At 33.4% G+C, this 13401-nt stretch overlaps 3 protein-coding genes across 5 annotated transcripts; 2 read left to right on the forward strand and 1 right to left on the reverse strand.

Annotated features, from left to right (window-relative positions):
- Positions 1–3058: 3058 nt before the first annotated feature.
- Positions 3059–6306, forward strand: LOC128030058 (charged multivesicular body protein 5). 2 transcript variants are annotated; one of them, XM_052617538.1, is made up of 8 exons: positions 3059–3207; positions 3321–3425; positions 4272–4318; positions 4486–4579; positions 4916–4987; positions 5092–5197; positions 5265–5380; positions 5484–6306. In XM_052617538.1, exons 1-8 carry the CDS (start codon positions 3142–3144, stop codon positions 5532–5534), a joined length of 657 nt encoding a protein of 218 aa, XP_052473498.1. In that variant the 5' UTR covers positions 3059–3141; the 3' UTR covers positions 5535–6306. The 2 variants fall into 2 exon arrangements, with proteins under 2 accessions (XP_052473498.1, XP_052473508.1); XM_052617548.1 differs by having other exon boundaries at positions 3066–3207; positions 3279–3425.
- Positions 6307–6716: 410 nt separating this feature from the next.
- On the forward strand, positions 6717–10175 carry LOC128030069 (BAG family molecular chaperone regulator 1-like). Of its 2 annotated transcripts, none has more exons than XM_052617561.1 (7): positions 6717–6854; positions 7178–7303; positions 7556–7638; positions 7718–7831; positions 7933–8040; positions 8590–8652; positions 9397–10175. In XM_052617561.1, the coding sequence occupies exons 1-7, from the start codon at positions 6818–6820 to the stop codon at positions 9484–9486; spliced, it is 621 nt and encodes a 206-aa protein (XP_052473521.1). In that variant the 5' UTR covers positions 6717–6817; the 3' UTR covers positions 9487–10175. The 2 variants fall into 2 exon arrangements, with proteins under 2 accessions (XP_052473521.1, XP_052473525.1); XM_052617565.1 differs by lacking the exon at positions 9397–10175 and adding an exon at positions 9139–9347.
- A 38-nt stretch (positions 10176–10213) lies between these two features.
- On the reverse strand, positions 10214–12577 carry LOC128030081 (myosin regulatory light chain 2, smooth muscle minor isoform). Its single transcript, XM_052617568.1, has 4 exons — positions 12429–12577; positions 11654–11861; positions 10862–11023; positions 10214–10706 (listed from the first exon to the last, which is right to left on the reverse strand). Exons 2-4 carry the CDS (start codon positions 11835–11837, stop codon positions 10534–10536), a joined length of 519 nt encoding a protein of 172 aa, XP_052473528.1. The 5' UTR covers positions 11838–11861; positions 12429–12577; the 3' UTR covers positions 10214–10533.
- Between the last annotated feature and the right edge of the window lie 824 nt (positions 12578–13401).

A 13401-nucleotide genomic window follows, 5' to 3' on the forward strand; every position in this document is an offset into this window, starting at 1 on the left:
AAAAACACTGAATGAATGCATCTGTTTGTAATGTAAATACATAAACTTTTATTTTGGATTGTGAAACAGTCCTTATATATATATATATATATATATATATATATATATATATATATATATATATATATATATATATATATATATCAATGTATGTTAATCAGCAGTGTCATGTGATTATCACTCAGGAAACTATCTGTAATGGTGTAAAAATTATAATAATGTAATCTACAGCAGTTAAATGAGTTTGAGTTAAATGAGTGTAATGTATTTGAAACTGCTTGACAAGTCTGTCTGACAAGTGCTTTATATTCTCCGTATTTAATTTAGATTGAAGGATTATGTCTGAAAAGGATTATGAAGGATTATGTTTCAAGGATTATGTATCTAAATTGCCTTAGAGGGAGTCTACTGATTTTTATGTTTTATTTTTTTATTTTTGGGGGGAATAGGGCTTTAAAACAACCAACTAAAGGACTGAATCTACTTAGTCAGGTTGTTCATGCGTAATACAATGTATTATCATTTCTGTAGACCTACAAAAAAAGATGTACATCTCTATTGCATGCTTGACAATGAAATCTTTATGTAAAAACAATTTATGATGAAAAGAAAATACTAAATACTTTCTATTACATATTAAAATGACAGAAATATGTCTCAAGCAAAACAGTTCAAACTTACATTGTCTTTGATATTATTGATGTAACAGTTGATTTTTTAAGTATTTGTAATATATATATATATATATATATATATATATATATATATATATATATATATTACAAATACTATATATATATATATATATATATATATATATATATATATATATATATATATATATATATATATATATATATATATATAATAATATATATATATACACACACATACACATACATACGCCCTGGCATTGTAAAAAATGTAATATTTTACTGTAGTTTTGTTCATTGGGTGTGTGTGTGATACAAGGTATCATCAGTGCTCTATTGCACAGTTTTGGGAATTGCAAAATTCTTTTGAAAAATGTAATGCCCTTTGTGCCTTTTTTTTTTTGTGAATCAAGATATATGACATTATTGCAAATATTTGATTGATATTTATAATATGATATAGGACAATGAAGACAATGACGAGTTAGAGAAGCTTCTGTAAGTTCCACTGTAATTTCAGTAATATGCTTGTACACTATTACATCCCGGCAGATTTTGAATGTGCTAGCAAGTTTTCTTTCTCAGCCTGTGCTTCAATATGTGCAATTTAAAAAATGTTTTAAAAAAAGCGTTTTTTTTATTTTATAAAAATCATTTGAAATTAAATGAAATTAGCTTTGCTATGCCATCAGTTGTACCTTGCTTGTATAAAATTGCTTGTATTTGAATTATATATTGAATTATATTGTCAATAAACTGAACTGTAAGAATCAGTGTTGAGACGAGTCATGTTCTGATCAGAGATGTCAGTAATGGGGTTTTCATCCATGACTGCGATTTGTCCGAAAAATCATACAAGACAACGATGTCATGATTCTGCCCTCGTGTCCTTGATTTTTCCTAGTCTTGAGGCAGGATCATGACAGACCCATGTTTTGTGTACAAGCGCATGGCCTTGTCTTTGGGCCATGTGCTTGTGTTGTCTCGTTCCCTTGCCCCGCCCCCCTTGTTAACCTAGTCGTGTCTTGATTGTCCCATCTGTGCCACCTGTCGTGTCTTGATTGTTCCCCTATTTAGCTTTCCTAGTGTGCTCTGTCTTGCGTCGGTTCATTGTACCGCTGATGTGATTTGTGTGTTCCTCACCTGTGATTGAGCTATTGTATCCTGTATAACCGTGAGTGTTATTTGTAGTTAGTGTTCTCCTGTTTTGAGTCTTTGTTTATCTTGATTAATCAGTCCTGTTTAGTTAGTGTTGTATCTGCCCTAGTCCTGTTTTCCCCCCTCGTGGGTTTTTATTTTCCCCTTTTTTGTAAATAAACCCCTTGTTCTGTGATTCCCTGTCTGCACTTGAGTTCTTCCTTGCAAACCTTGACAAACGAAGCCAGATGAAAGAAGCGTAACCACGTAACAAAGGCAGTATCGCCATGGAAACTTATTGTGCATCTTATAGCCTAAATTAAATGGCAAGAAAAAAAATATTTTTTCCACACCTTTGATGCTTGTCAGTATAATGAGAACATCTCAGATCAGTCATAGAGGATGACATGAGGATGAGGGCTTGAAGTCAATGGACACCGCATCTAGCTTTAATTTAGAAAAAATAGATTTTCTTTCTGTAAACTGGTAATATGTTTAATTAAATGTTGAATTTGTTGAAAACATTGAATTAATATAAAACTTCCTTTGTAGATTATATAAATGTGTAATTTGTCAAAAGATATAAAATGCTAGTATTTCCCTTCTGATTTCAGTAACTTTCCTTCTTTCATGGAAAACCAAAAGATACTTAGTAGTCTAAATACTTTGGGTATTCTATATACTTTGGAATGACAGGAATATTAATAAATGATTGCAGAATTTATATTTTTTTAACAGTTCTTGTAAAGGTATTTAGAAAAAAAATGACTTGTCTGTACTTACACTATCCATAATGTTTTGACTAGCCTACTAGTCTACCATCTTTTCTGACTGAAATGGGATATTTGCATCATCAGATCGTGGTTATATCAACATAAAGGTTTAAATGTACCTGAATGTTGCTAAAAATAAAATAATAATGATAATACTTTAAATATATATATATATATATATATATAATAATATAATATATAATAAATAAAAGAAGAACCATATCATATCAGTCATGAAATATATCAACCTGATAATAGTAAGCCAATTGTAGCAATAATTAATATATATACATATATTATCTAAACATCTCGCGACATTTTTTTTTTTTTTTTAAATATATGAAGAAACAATTTCAAAGGGGGGAAATGAGACGAAAGAGATACATATACAGCAATTACCTACACATGAACAACTGAATTTAGTGAATTTCTAAAGCTTTACCAGTGGGAAATAGCATACAGCTCAGTAGTGACTTTTATTATGGTGTGTATTCTACGACCAACCGGAACAAGCTTACTGTGATCAGACTTTAAGTAGCCTACCTTAACAAAACAAATAAGTATCAGTCCCGTTTAAAATGAACCGAATTTTCGGTCGGAGCAAACAAACGCCTACTCCTAACCTTTCTGACTGCGTAGGCAATGTAAGTGGTGTAATGTTGTGACTGTCTCAGGGAACATGGGTGCAGCATCCTAACTGGTGTTTGCATGTCAGACATGAATGTACTGTGGATGCTGTGTGCTGTTCCCGTTATAGGTGGATACGAGGATCGAGTCAATCGATAAGAAAATAACGAGAATCGACGCAGAGCTAATGAAGTATAAGGACCAGATGAAAAAGATGAGGGATGGACCCTCAAAAGTGAGCATCTGAGATTGGGGTTGATATAATTTAACATGCAATAATAGAGTCTCTCATTCTATCCACACAGGCTGCTCTACAGTGAGATCCAAAAGTCTGTTTTGCGTTTTCAATACATTTATTTTATTTAATTAAAAGGAACATTATCAGCAACTTGTGAATCATTTTTTATTGACAAGTTAACATGAATGACTTAGTTTTGTAAGTCCTCCCTCTGATAGCAGCACTTTAGTTTGGGTAAATAATATATATATATATATATATATATATATATATATATATATATATATATATATATATATATATATATATACACCCGTATTTTCCGGACTATAAGTCGCACTTTTTTCATAGTTTGGCTGGTCCTGCGACTTATAGTCAGGTGCGACTTATTTATTAAAAATTAATTTGACATGAACCGAGAGAAAACATTATAGTCTACAGCCACGAGAGGGCGCTCTATGTCTTTAGTGTGGACAACAGGAGCACTGAGCAGCAACCTCTGGCGGCTGGAGACGGTAATGTTTTCTATTCTAAATAAATGCGACTTATAGTCCAGTGCGACTTATATGTTTTTTTCCTCATCATGATATATATATATATATATATATATATATATATATATATATATATATATATATATATATATATACAGTATATATCAGCTTAATGAACAACATAAGTTTATGTATAACCTGATGATCCAAAGAGCAACTTGTACATCATCTGACCTTTAGAGTTTCATGAATATTTTTTGGGTATTTTGAATGCCAGATTTTCAGTGTGGTTTAAAATGTTTGGGTCATACACAGTTCTGTAAGTGTGAGATGAACAATCTGTTTACAGAATACAGTAAAACAGAAGGCGATGAGAGTACTGAAACAAAAGAGAATGTGAGTTTTTTCCCTGTACTAATATTCATTTGTAATGAATGAAATGTTTAGTTTAATATCTAAGATTATGTTTCCATTTTAAATTGAAAAAGGATAAAAGTGATGCAAATATTTTATAATATAATGTTATATTCTATTTTTGCTTTTCTTTTCACTGTATTATGCAGGTATGAAGGTCAAAGAGATCAGCTTTCCCAGCAGTCATTTAATATGGAACAAGCCAACTATACAATCCAGTCTTTAAGGGACACCAAAACAACAGTAAACTCTTGTTATTTTTTAACTTTACAGCTGCCCATATTATTCCCAGCACTATTACATTTTGTCATTTTTTAATTCATTACATCTATTTATTTATTTTGATGAGATGCCTCATCTTCTTATATGGTATTTGCCTAATAAAATAAATAAATACAATAACATATAGATCATTTTCTAATAACAGTTTATTTCTTAACTTTCTAAAATGTCATTCTGTTTTGCTGGTGTCCATATTGGCCCAATCATTATTGGATTTTTAATTTAATTTATTATATAGAATATATTAATTCATTTTAACTGTTCGATTCTACAGATGTTTTATATGTTCTGTTGTAGGTGGAGGCTATGAAGATTGGTGCAAAAGAAATGAAGAAAGCATATAAACAAGTGAAGATGGACCAGATTGAAGTATATACACTTATCATATACACTTAGCTGTCAAGCAATATTTTTGATGAATGATCAGTGGTAAATAATGTACACTTTTCATTACCAATCTTTGTGACTGATAGGACCTGCAGGATCAACTGGAGGACATGATGGAAGAGGCCAACGAGGTGCAGGAAGCTCTCAGTCGCTACGGCACACCAGAGATCGATGAGGATGAGTTAGAAGCAGGTGTGTGTGTGTGTGTGTGTTTGTGTGTGTGTGGAGCTGAGAGATTCACTTTTTCTCTCTGTTGCAGAGCTGGATGCTCTGGGAGATGAGTTACTGCTGGATGATGACAGCTCTTACTTAGATGAAGCCTCGTCTGCACCCTCCATTCCTGAAGGAATGCCCAGCGACACTAAAACCAACAAGGTGCAGATTGCATAGATAAAATTTTCACTGACAATATATTCATATTTGTTATTATTTGCCTTTGTGATTTTATTCAGTGCATATTTGAATTTGTATCTTTCAGGATGGCGTTCTGGTCGATGAGTTTGGTCTACCACAGATCCCTGCCACATAAGAATCTGTTCTCTGATCAGTGTTTTGTTCACTGGTGGAGGACGTTTTTCTTGTGCTGATGGTATTTAACATGTTGTGTTGTATTCATTGCAGGTAGCACGTGGTATTGTACATGAAGCGTGATTTGGTCATCTAAACATGTTCGCCTGATTTCCATAACCCCCTAGATTCCGCCGGGATTACAGTTTTTAGATATCCAATTAAAAACTCCTGGCATATCTGTTAGTAATCAGAATTTTGGATCACCTACTGTACTTTCCCTTTTATCTGAACGTACCTTTTTATCAATGCACGTCCAAGCAAAAACAATTTTGGATGATAACCTTGGAGATATAAACGGTTTGGGAAAGTCTAGTTATTGAACTTATTTAAATTTATTTATTTATTTATTTTAACAAAAAATGACAAATATTAAAAAATCTCACTCTTGAGTGTTGTTACATATTGCATATAATCTCATATTATTATAATTATATTTTATATTTGCCAGTTAATATTTATGTCTATGCTCTTGTTAAGACGAAGTGTGATTTGTTTCACTCCAAACTGCTGGTTGAAATGCTGACAGAATTATTGTTGACACTGATCAAGTATTTCAAATCTATCGTTCTGGTTAGCATTAGCATGAATGAAGAACTTGCGTGGAGCGGCCATGAACTAGTCTGAAAAATGGTTTTCTTGATAACAAACATTATTAATGGACATACATCACAATTTTGAAATGCATCACTGGTGTCTGTAAGAGATGCAATAAATGGTGATATTTGAAAAAATGTTTGTGGAAGCACTGGGCTATTCATGCAGCAATAACACTTCAGAAGAAAGACAGATTGAACAAGAGGTATTACAAAGTCACATTATTTACAAGATTACCTACTACAAGCCAAAAAAAAAAAAAAAAAATACATTTTGGTACCTTGAAAACAACACTTTTAGTAGTTTATTTCAAAAGGTTTATGTATAGCCAACTTTTTCCTGCGTATATGGTATTTTCCTAATAAAATTAATAATAATTGCATAATGTAGATTTTTTTTCTTCCAAATAAATAAAATAAAATAATTAGACACACACACACACACACACCGGTTTTCTATTAATATAGGTTTTTAAATCCTTCCGAATGATTTCTGAGTAAATGCAAGGACAAAATACAATGATACAGAAGGACAGATGAGATGAGGCGCAGAAAAGGGGCGTGATGTAAACACTCGCGTCGTTTCCGGTTGCATGTGTACTGTACACACACTGTAAAGTTGTGAAGCGTTAGCTAATACTGTGCTGATATGGCGGAGAACACTATGACAGTAACAGTCGCTTATGGTAAAGAAAACTGACCACCATTTTACATTTTAAAACATTAAGATGTATCGAAAATAATTGTACGTTAGTCGGTACTTTTTTATTGAGGCTTTACGGTTCGACAGTTTTGAAGCTAGCTAACGTTACCTGTAAATGATCCGAACATCCCTCTAAATCCCCAGACGTTTATTTTAATATTCGTTACATATAACGTTAATTACGGTTAGTTAAATGGGAAATGTCAGTGCTGGACTTGCGGATACAGTGCCGGTTAGCTCTGAATAATTTTGAGTATTAAACCTGTCTTGTTGTTCTGTCTGTGATAATGACTGTTCTTGTCTAAGGCTCAACCAAACACAACATCACTCTAACAGCACAGGATGGACATGAAGCACTGTTAAAGGATTTGTGTGAGGCACTTACAGAAGCCACAGGAGTACCAATACCATCCCAGAAAGTCATATTTAAAGGTAATACAGTATATACTCTGCTTCACGCGCAACTGCTTTTCAGCTTCCTGTGTTATTATTACTCAACTGTAAATGGGCATTTGTGTTTAAGGCATAAAAAACAATAATTATCACTAGTTGAACTCAACAGAGCAATGCAGTGTTTGAAATAAAAAGCTTAATTAATCTGTGCCATTGCAACAGTAAAATTGTTGAATACAAGAATATCTGGATCACTAGTATTGTAACGTTGTTATGTTGTTCTGGCTGTAGGGAAATCACTGAAGGAGATGGAGGAGCCGCTGTCCAGCTTTGGAATAAGGCAGGGTTGTAAACTGATGATGATTGGAAAGAGGGTAAGATTTGTCATTCATTCATTTGTACAGATAGAACTGTAATTATTTCTGAGTCTGACAAGCTTCTTTATTTTTATAGAACAGCCCTGAGGAGGAAGGTGAGCTTAAAAAGCTCAAAGACATTGAAAAGTCAGTGGAGCAAACTGCCAAGAAGCTCGAGAAGGTGGATGGTGAACTAACAGGACTGAAGAATGTATGTGTGATATAGATAAAAATAAATCTCTTTATTTTTCTTCTTGAACACTGTACTTGTTATGAGGCTTGGCAATATGGTCATTTCATAATTATTTTCAGGGTTTTCTTGCAAAGGAGTTGCAAGCTGAGGCTCTTAACAAACTGGACCACAGGGTGAAAGTTGCCGCTGAGCAGTTCATGAAAATCCTAGAGGAAATAGATGGAATGGTAATTGATTTTTATTATTGTTATATTGTCTCGTAAAGTTATCATGAAATTAAAATCTATTTTATGCATGTGAACTTTTATGCATGTGAACTTACTATTAAAGATTTGTTCATGCATGTTTCATTTTCAATTTTCATTGTGTAATTTTAATCAAAATATTATAACAGTCTTTTGGTGAAATGACAGTCTTATCTCTTGTGACATACTGTAAGTTGTACTTCTCCAGTCATTTAGTCGATTAAACCCTGCCCCTTCACAACCAACTCCAAACGCACATTCATTTTTGAGTGCAACAGCCACATCTCAAAATCCAATCAACAACTGATGGATAAAATCAAGTTCCGGTCGACCGTCTTTTTTTGATAATCTGTAACACTCAGATGTACAACACAGTAAGGATGATAAGATCTGTTGTTTCATTGTGAACTGATTATTCTTATCATTAGTGTTTAAGTATTTTTGTTCTTAAAATTAAAGTATATTGGATATAGTTAAGGACCATTTTTACAGTAAAGCTTATTCATGCCTTTTTATATTGATTATTTACAGAACTTGCCTGAGACTTATAGTGATTCCAGGATGAAGAAAAAAGGACTTGTGAAAACTGTTCAGGTACGATTATGATTTATAAAAAGAGTAGTTCACCCCAACATTTAAATGTGCTGAAAATGTACACACCCTCAGGCCATCCAAGATGAAGATGAGTTTGTTCACATTGGATCCTCTCGATTGAATCGTTGCCATCAGAACGAGTCCAAACTCCAGTCCATCAGTTTACATGCTGTGAAGTGAAAAGCTGCGTTTTTGTTAGAAACAAATCCTTCAAGGCATTTTCATTTTGAACCGTCACTTCTAGCCAAAATTCTAGTCTATAATCCATCCCAGTTTTCACTTGTAACACAGTTATTTATATGTGCATATTTCTCTTCTGATTTAGACTAATTTTTCACTGGCGAATGCAAGATTATTTGTATTTTAGCAGCAAGCAATGGTTTCAAGTTGCAAACTTTCTAATAATAGTTTTTTTTTGTTTTTGCGTCAGCATTTTGCTTCACAAAATGTGGATTACCTTGTGGATCATTGTGATGTTTTTATCAGCTGTTTGGACTTTTATTCTGACGGCACACATTCACTATAGAAGACCAGTTGTGAGCAAGTGATGTAATGGCAAATTTCTCCAAACAATTCCGATGATGAAATAAAATTACGTCTTTGATGGCCTGAGGGTGAGTAAATGTAAATTATTGGGTAAACACTTCCTTTAGTATTGGGATATAATAAAGCACCTTAGACTTAAGCATACCCATGACCATTATTATTCAAAAATATTGTTCTCTTTATTTTCCTCATACTCAGGGTTTCATATCACAGTGTGACAAAATTGAAGCTGGAATATCAGACCACTTGGCTAAGATTCAGACAAAAAACTTAGCCTTAGCAGAATGATCATGAATTAAGACTCCTGATCTCAGTAGTTACTGGTGCTGCAAATGAAGAACCTCACTGAAAGCTTTGGCACTGGAGGCGGTCCTGCAGTTCAACTACACTCCACAACCTACACATGCACCTGTTCTACAGAGAAGAACAGGCAGCACTCCAAACATTTTGAAATGGTTTTCTTATGAGTTTAGATTTTTCATGCTAATTATTGGAAATACTTATGGCTAGGTGTAGGGAGTTTTGACCATCTGGACCACACTGTTCACTATTTAAACATCATCTAGTCTGACAGATGTTGGATTCAGTCTTATTTTAATCAAAGAAGGGGGGGGGGGTTAACGATGCTGGAGGAAAACCCTTTAAGGATCTAACGTAAATTATAAAATTCAATAAATCGTTTATTTATTTATTTTTGCAGTAAATTTTGGATATTTTTTGTTCTATTTGTGAGAAGATTGTAGAATTGATAGTCCTTGTTTTGTTTTTATTATGATTAAATCTCTAAACCACTGGTGGTTTTCCTTATCAATTTCTGTTTCAAATGTTGTTGTCAAGTTATTGACAGAAATTAAACATTTGAAGACAACTTTTGTGTCATCTCAGTAAATCTTTGCCAATTTGTCTTGTTCTGTACAATTCTAAATCTACTTGGTTTCAATTATATTATGTATTAAAATACTAAAATCTTGTTTTTCATAAAATGTTCCACATTCTTTAATGAAAATTTGCTGACTTATTTCAAATAGTTTATTACAAGTGTAAACATCCAGCAACTGCAGGCTACACTGAATAATTCCAGAATTTATTTCCCAACATTTACATACCAGAACAGCATTCATTCACTTTGAGGTTTACCACAGATTACATGTCTATATATTTCATAGTTATGTACAAGCCTACATAGACTGTTTAAGAGTACAGTCAAATGACTTTGCCTTGCTGATTAATGTATCCCTTTGCACGATCCCAAGAATGTGGGGAAAAGAAGGAAGTTAAATATGTTGTAGTGTTACAGTAGAGTTTTCATTAGTTTCAGTAATGCTGGGCCTTGTCCTAATCATCCTTATCCTTAGCACCATGTTTCAGGATGCGAGTGAATTCTACGTAGTTGAAGTTCCCTTTCTTGTCAATGGGGGCCTCTCTGAACAACTCATCTACTTCTTCATCTGTGAACCTGTCTCCCATAGTGGTCAACAGCTCCCTTAGGTAGTCCTCCTGAATAAAACCTAGTACAAAGAAGGCAAACTGGTTATCAACTTTGAAAATAACTTAAATGTTTATCAAATTAAGCATACATTCCTCTTATTTTGGTCATTAAGACTAATTTTACAGATCACCAGTCTTAATTGCGATTTTATTTCAGTGGTTTGATCATGCTTACCAGTCCCCTCCTCATCAAAACAAGCAAATGCATTTTTGATAACATCTTCAGGATCTGTGCCATTAAGTTTCTCTCCAAACATTGTGAGGAACATGGTGAAGTTAATGGGACCAGGGGCTTCATTCATCATTGCCTCCAGGTATTCATCTGTGGGGTTCTTACCTGCCAGTGAAATAACCTTTCTGTCAAAAGAAGTTCTTACCCAATTAAATGTAGCTTTTAAAGAGACAGTTCACCCAAAAATAACTATTCATTCATCATCACCAAACCTGTAGGAGTTTATTTATTCTGTTGAGCACAAAGTTGGCAATCAAACAGTTAACAGTAGCTATTGAATTCCATAGAAAACAGTACCACAGAAGTCAAAGGGGACCAGCAACCGTTCAAAGCCTATTCTTTTGTGTTTATCAACCGTTCAAAGGATAATCTTTTGTGTTCAGCAGAAGAAACTCATACAGATGAAAAAGGAATGCCATAAAACTAAAATGACAATATACAGATTTTCTAAAGATAAAAAAGCTTATAGTGAATTCTACGTAGTTGACGTAGATTATATGTCATTCTACGTAGATTAAGACTTCTCAACCTTTCCACTATATGTATTTCATCTATTTATTTGTAAATATTATTTAAAAAATAATGTGTCTAAAAACTGACTTTTATTTAGAGTTTAGTTTAAGTTAATATTTTTAAAAGTATTTGAGAAAAAAAGTGATGTGCTTTTTTCTCAGAAAATGGGCCAAGGACAGAAGAGAAAACCTTTCTGCTTTGCCAGTTCTATATTGTCCTTACCTAATGAGGCCAACATATCATGCAGATCTTCCTTATCAATGAAGCCATCACGGTTCTGATCGATCATGTTAAAGGCCTCCTTGAACTCTTGGATCTGGGACTGGTCGAACATCGCAAACACGTTGGACGTGGCCCGCTGGGGGCGCTTTTTGGTGGTTTTCCCCTTAGCCCTTTTGCTAGACATTTTGGCAATTCTTTCCTATTGAAACTAAAACAATAAAAGACATAGTGCTTGTTAGGCTTGCACATTAGTGAAAACCTTTCAGCAAAGATACGAATAACGTTACATGAGCGATTAAAAAGAACGACGAAAACCACATGAAGTAGTTTTCACGTAGTACACAACCACAATGAAGTTTTGCTAAATTTTGTACAACATACTTTTGAGACAAACAGACCACTGTGTATATAAAACTGAAGTTATGAGTTTGTTAAGCTAGCTGCGTTAATATTAGGTGAGCAGCCCACCAACGCTAGCTAACTATGTCAACAATTATATAAAGCCGACGTTGTGTATATTTTGATACACAATTTCATTTCCTTCGTACACATTCAAACATACTGTTTTTGTAAGAGCACCAAGTTAATGGTCAACAATAAAGCTTGTTGTGTTGACAGGAAGCAGCTTAACAATTATAAATAACGTTAACTTAGCTAGCAACGGAGATGGCTTGTTTGTAGTCTGTGTCATGTCTAATACAAATATAAAACTATAACGTCAGATAAAACGCATACGGAGATTCTGATGCTGTAAATTTAGTAAAATTGTACATACCTATTCCGGTAAATAAAAAGGCAACAAAGACCTAAACAACAGCTGCCACGCTTGTTATTAAAGCCCCACAGGACCCCCCTGTAGATAAGTGCAATGGGAAAGTCCCGTCGACAGGTCATTACATCATCGACTGGAATAGACCATGACTTATCCTGTAGGGGTAGGTTTAAATGATCAAACAGGAAGAATGCCAGTGACTGCTAATTGCTAAAACGAGTCAATTGTTACAGTAAGGTAAATGGGTGTGTTTATTGTATTTTGGTTTCTATATATTAGCTGAGGTCTATTTAATTCTAATTTACTTTGATTAAATTAATTAAGCTAAATAAAAATTATCAATGTAATTAAAATGCCTATATATATATTCTTTTGGGATTTTTCTTTGCCGGAAAAATGACAGTATTTATGAGATAAATTACCAACTGTGGTAAAATAGCAAGATTATCATATTGTTTAATGGAATGTAAAAAAAAATAAAATAAAATAATAATATCACACTCAAACACTTCTGTTCTTCTAGAGTTGATTACGTTCTGCACGAGGCCTATAACAGTACCTAGTCTTGTGATATTAATTTAATAAAAGATTGTTGCGTTGCCTTTGTTGTCTAATTGTGAGGAATTGAATTACGCGCGTTGCGAGTTTGTCCCTTCTTCTTTTTGCAAAAGCAACTTTAACTTGGTAAGTTACTTTGTATTTCTAATCGAGGCTAGCCCCGAAAATAATGTGTTACTCATCCAATTGTCTGTAACAGCTTGGTTTAAATGTATGAATAAGTTACCATCACAACAGACAAAAGAAGTTGCTTATATAATTGTATGGTGTCTGATATTATACTTTGAATTGCTGCTAGGAACAGTGTTGTAGGACCATGTTGCCTATTTAATTTTTGTTGTTGTTGTGATATTAAGTCATTTATGTCATTTTCACTTGAACAATAATTTGTCTATTACCATTTTGGAACAGTAAACAA

This window comes from Carassius gibelio, chromosome A2, assembly GCF_023724105.1.
Source record: "Carassius gibelio isolate Cgi1373 ecotype wild population from Czech Republic chromosome A2, carGib1.2-hapl.c, whole genome shotgun sequence".
NCBI classification, from domain to species: Eukaryota; Metazoa; Chordata; class Actinopteri; order Cypriniformes; family Cyprinidae; genus Carassius; species Carassius gibelio.

Excerpts from the sequence above, each read along its gene's own strand:
- LOC128030058 (XM_052617538.1), top strand. The coding sequence starts at position 3,142 with ATGAACCGAATTTTCGGTCGGAGCAAACAAACGCCTACTCCTAACCTT. Across the intron at positions 4,988-5,091 it reads TGAAGATGGACCAGATTGAA|GACCTGCAGGATCAACTGGA; the intron begins GTATATACACTT and ends TGTGACTGATAG. Across the intron at positions 5,381-5,483 it reads GCGACACTAAAACCAACAAG|GATGGCGTTCTGGTCGATGA; the intron begins GTGCAGATTGCA and ends TGTATCTTTCAG.
- LOC128030069 (XM_052617561.1), top strand. The coding sequence starts at position 6,818 with ATGGCGGAGAACACTATGACAGTAACAGTCGCTTATG. Across the intron at positions 8,041-8,589 it reads TAGAGGAAATAGATGGAATG|AACTTGCCTGAGACTTATAG; the intron begins GTAATTGATTTT and ends GATTATTTACAG. Across the intron at positions 8,653-9,396 it reads GACTTGTGAAAACTGTTCAG|GGTTTCATATCACAGTGTGA; the intron begins GTACGATTATGA and ends CCTCATACTCAG.
- LOC128030081 (XM_052617568.1), bottom strand. The coding sequence starts at position 11,837 with ATGTCTAGCAAAAGGGCTAAGGGGAAAACCACCAAAAAGCGCCCCCAG. Across the intron at positions 11,024-11,653 it reads TGATATGTTGGCCTCATTAG|GTAAGAACCCCACAGATGAA; the intron begins GTAAGGACAATA and ends TTTCACTGGCAG. Across the intron at positions 10,707-10,861 it reads TTTTGATGAGGAGGGGACTG|GTTTTATTCAGGAGGACTAC; the intron begins GTAAGCATGATC and ends TCTTTGTACTAG.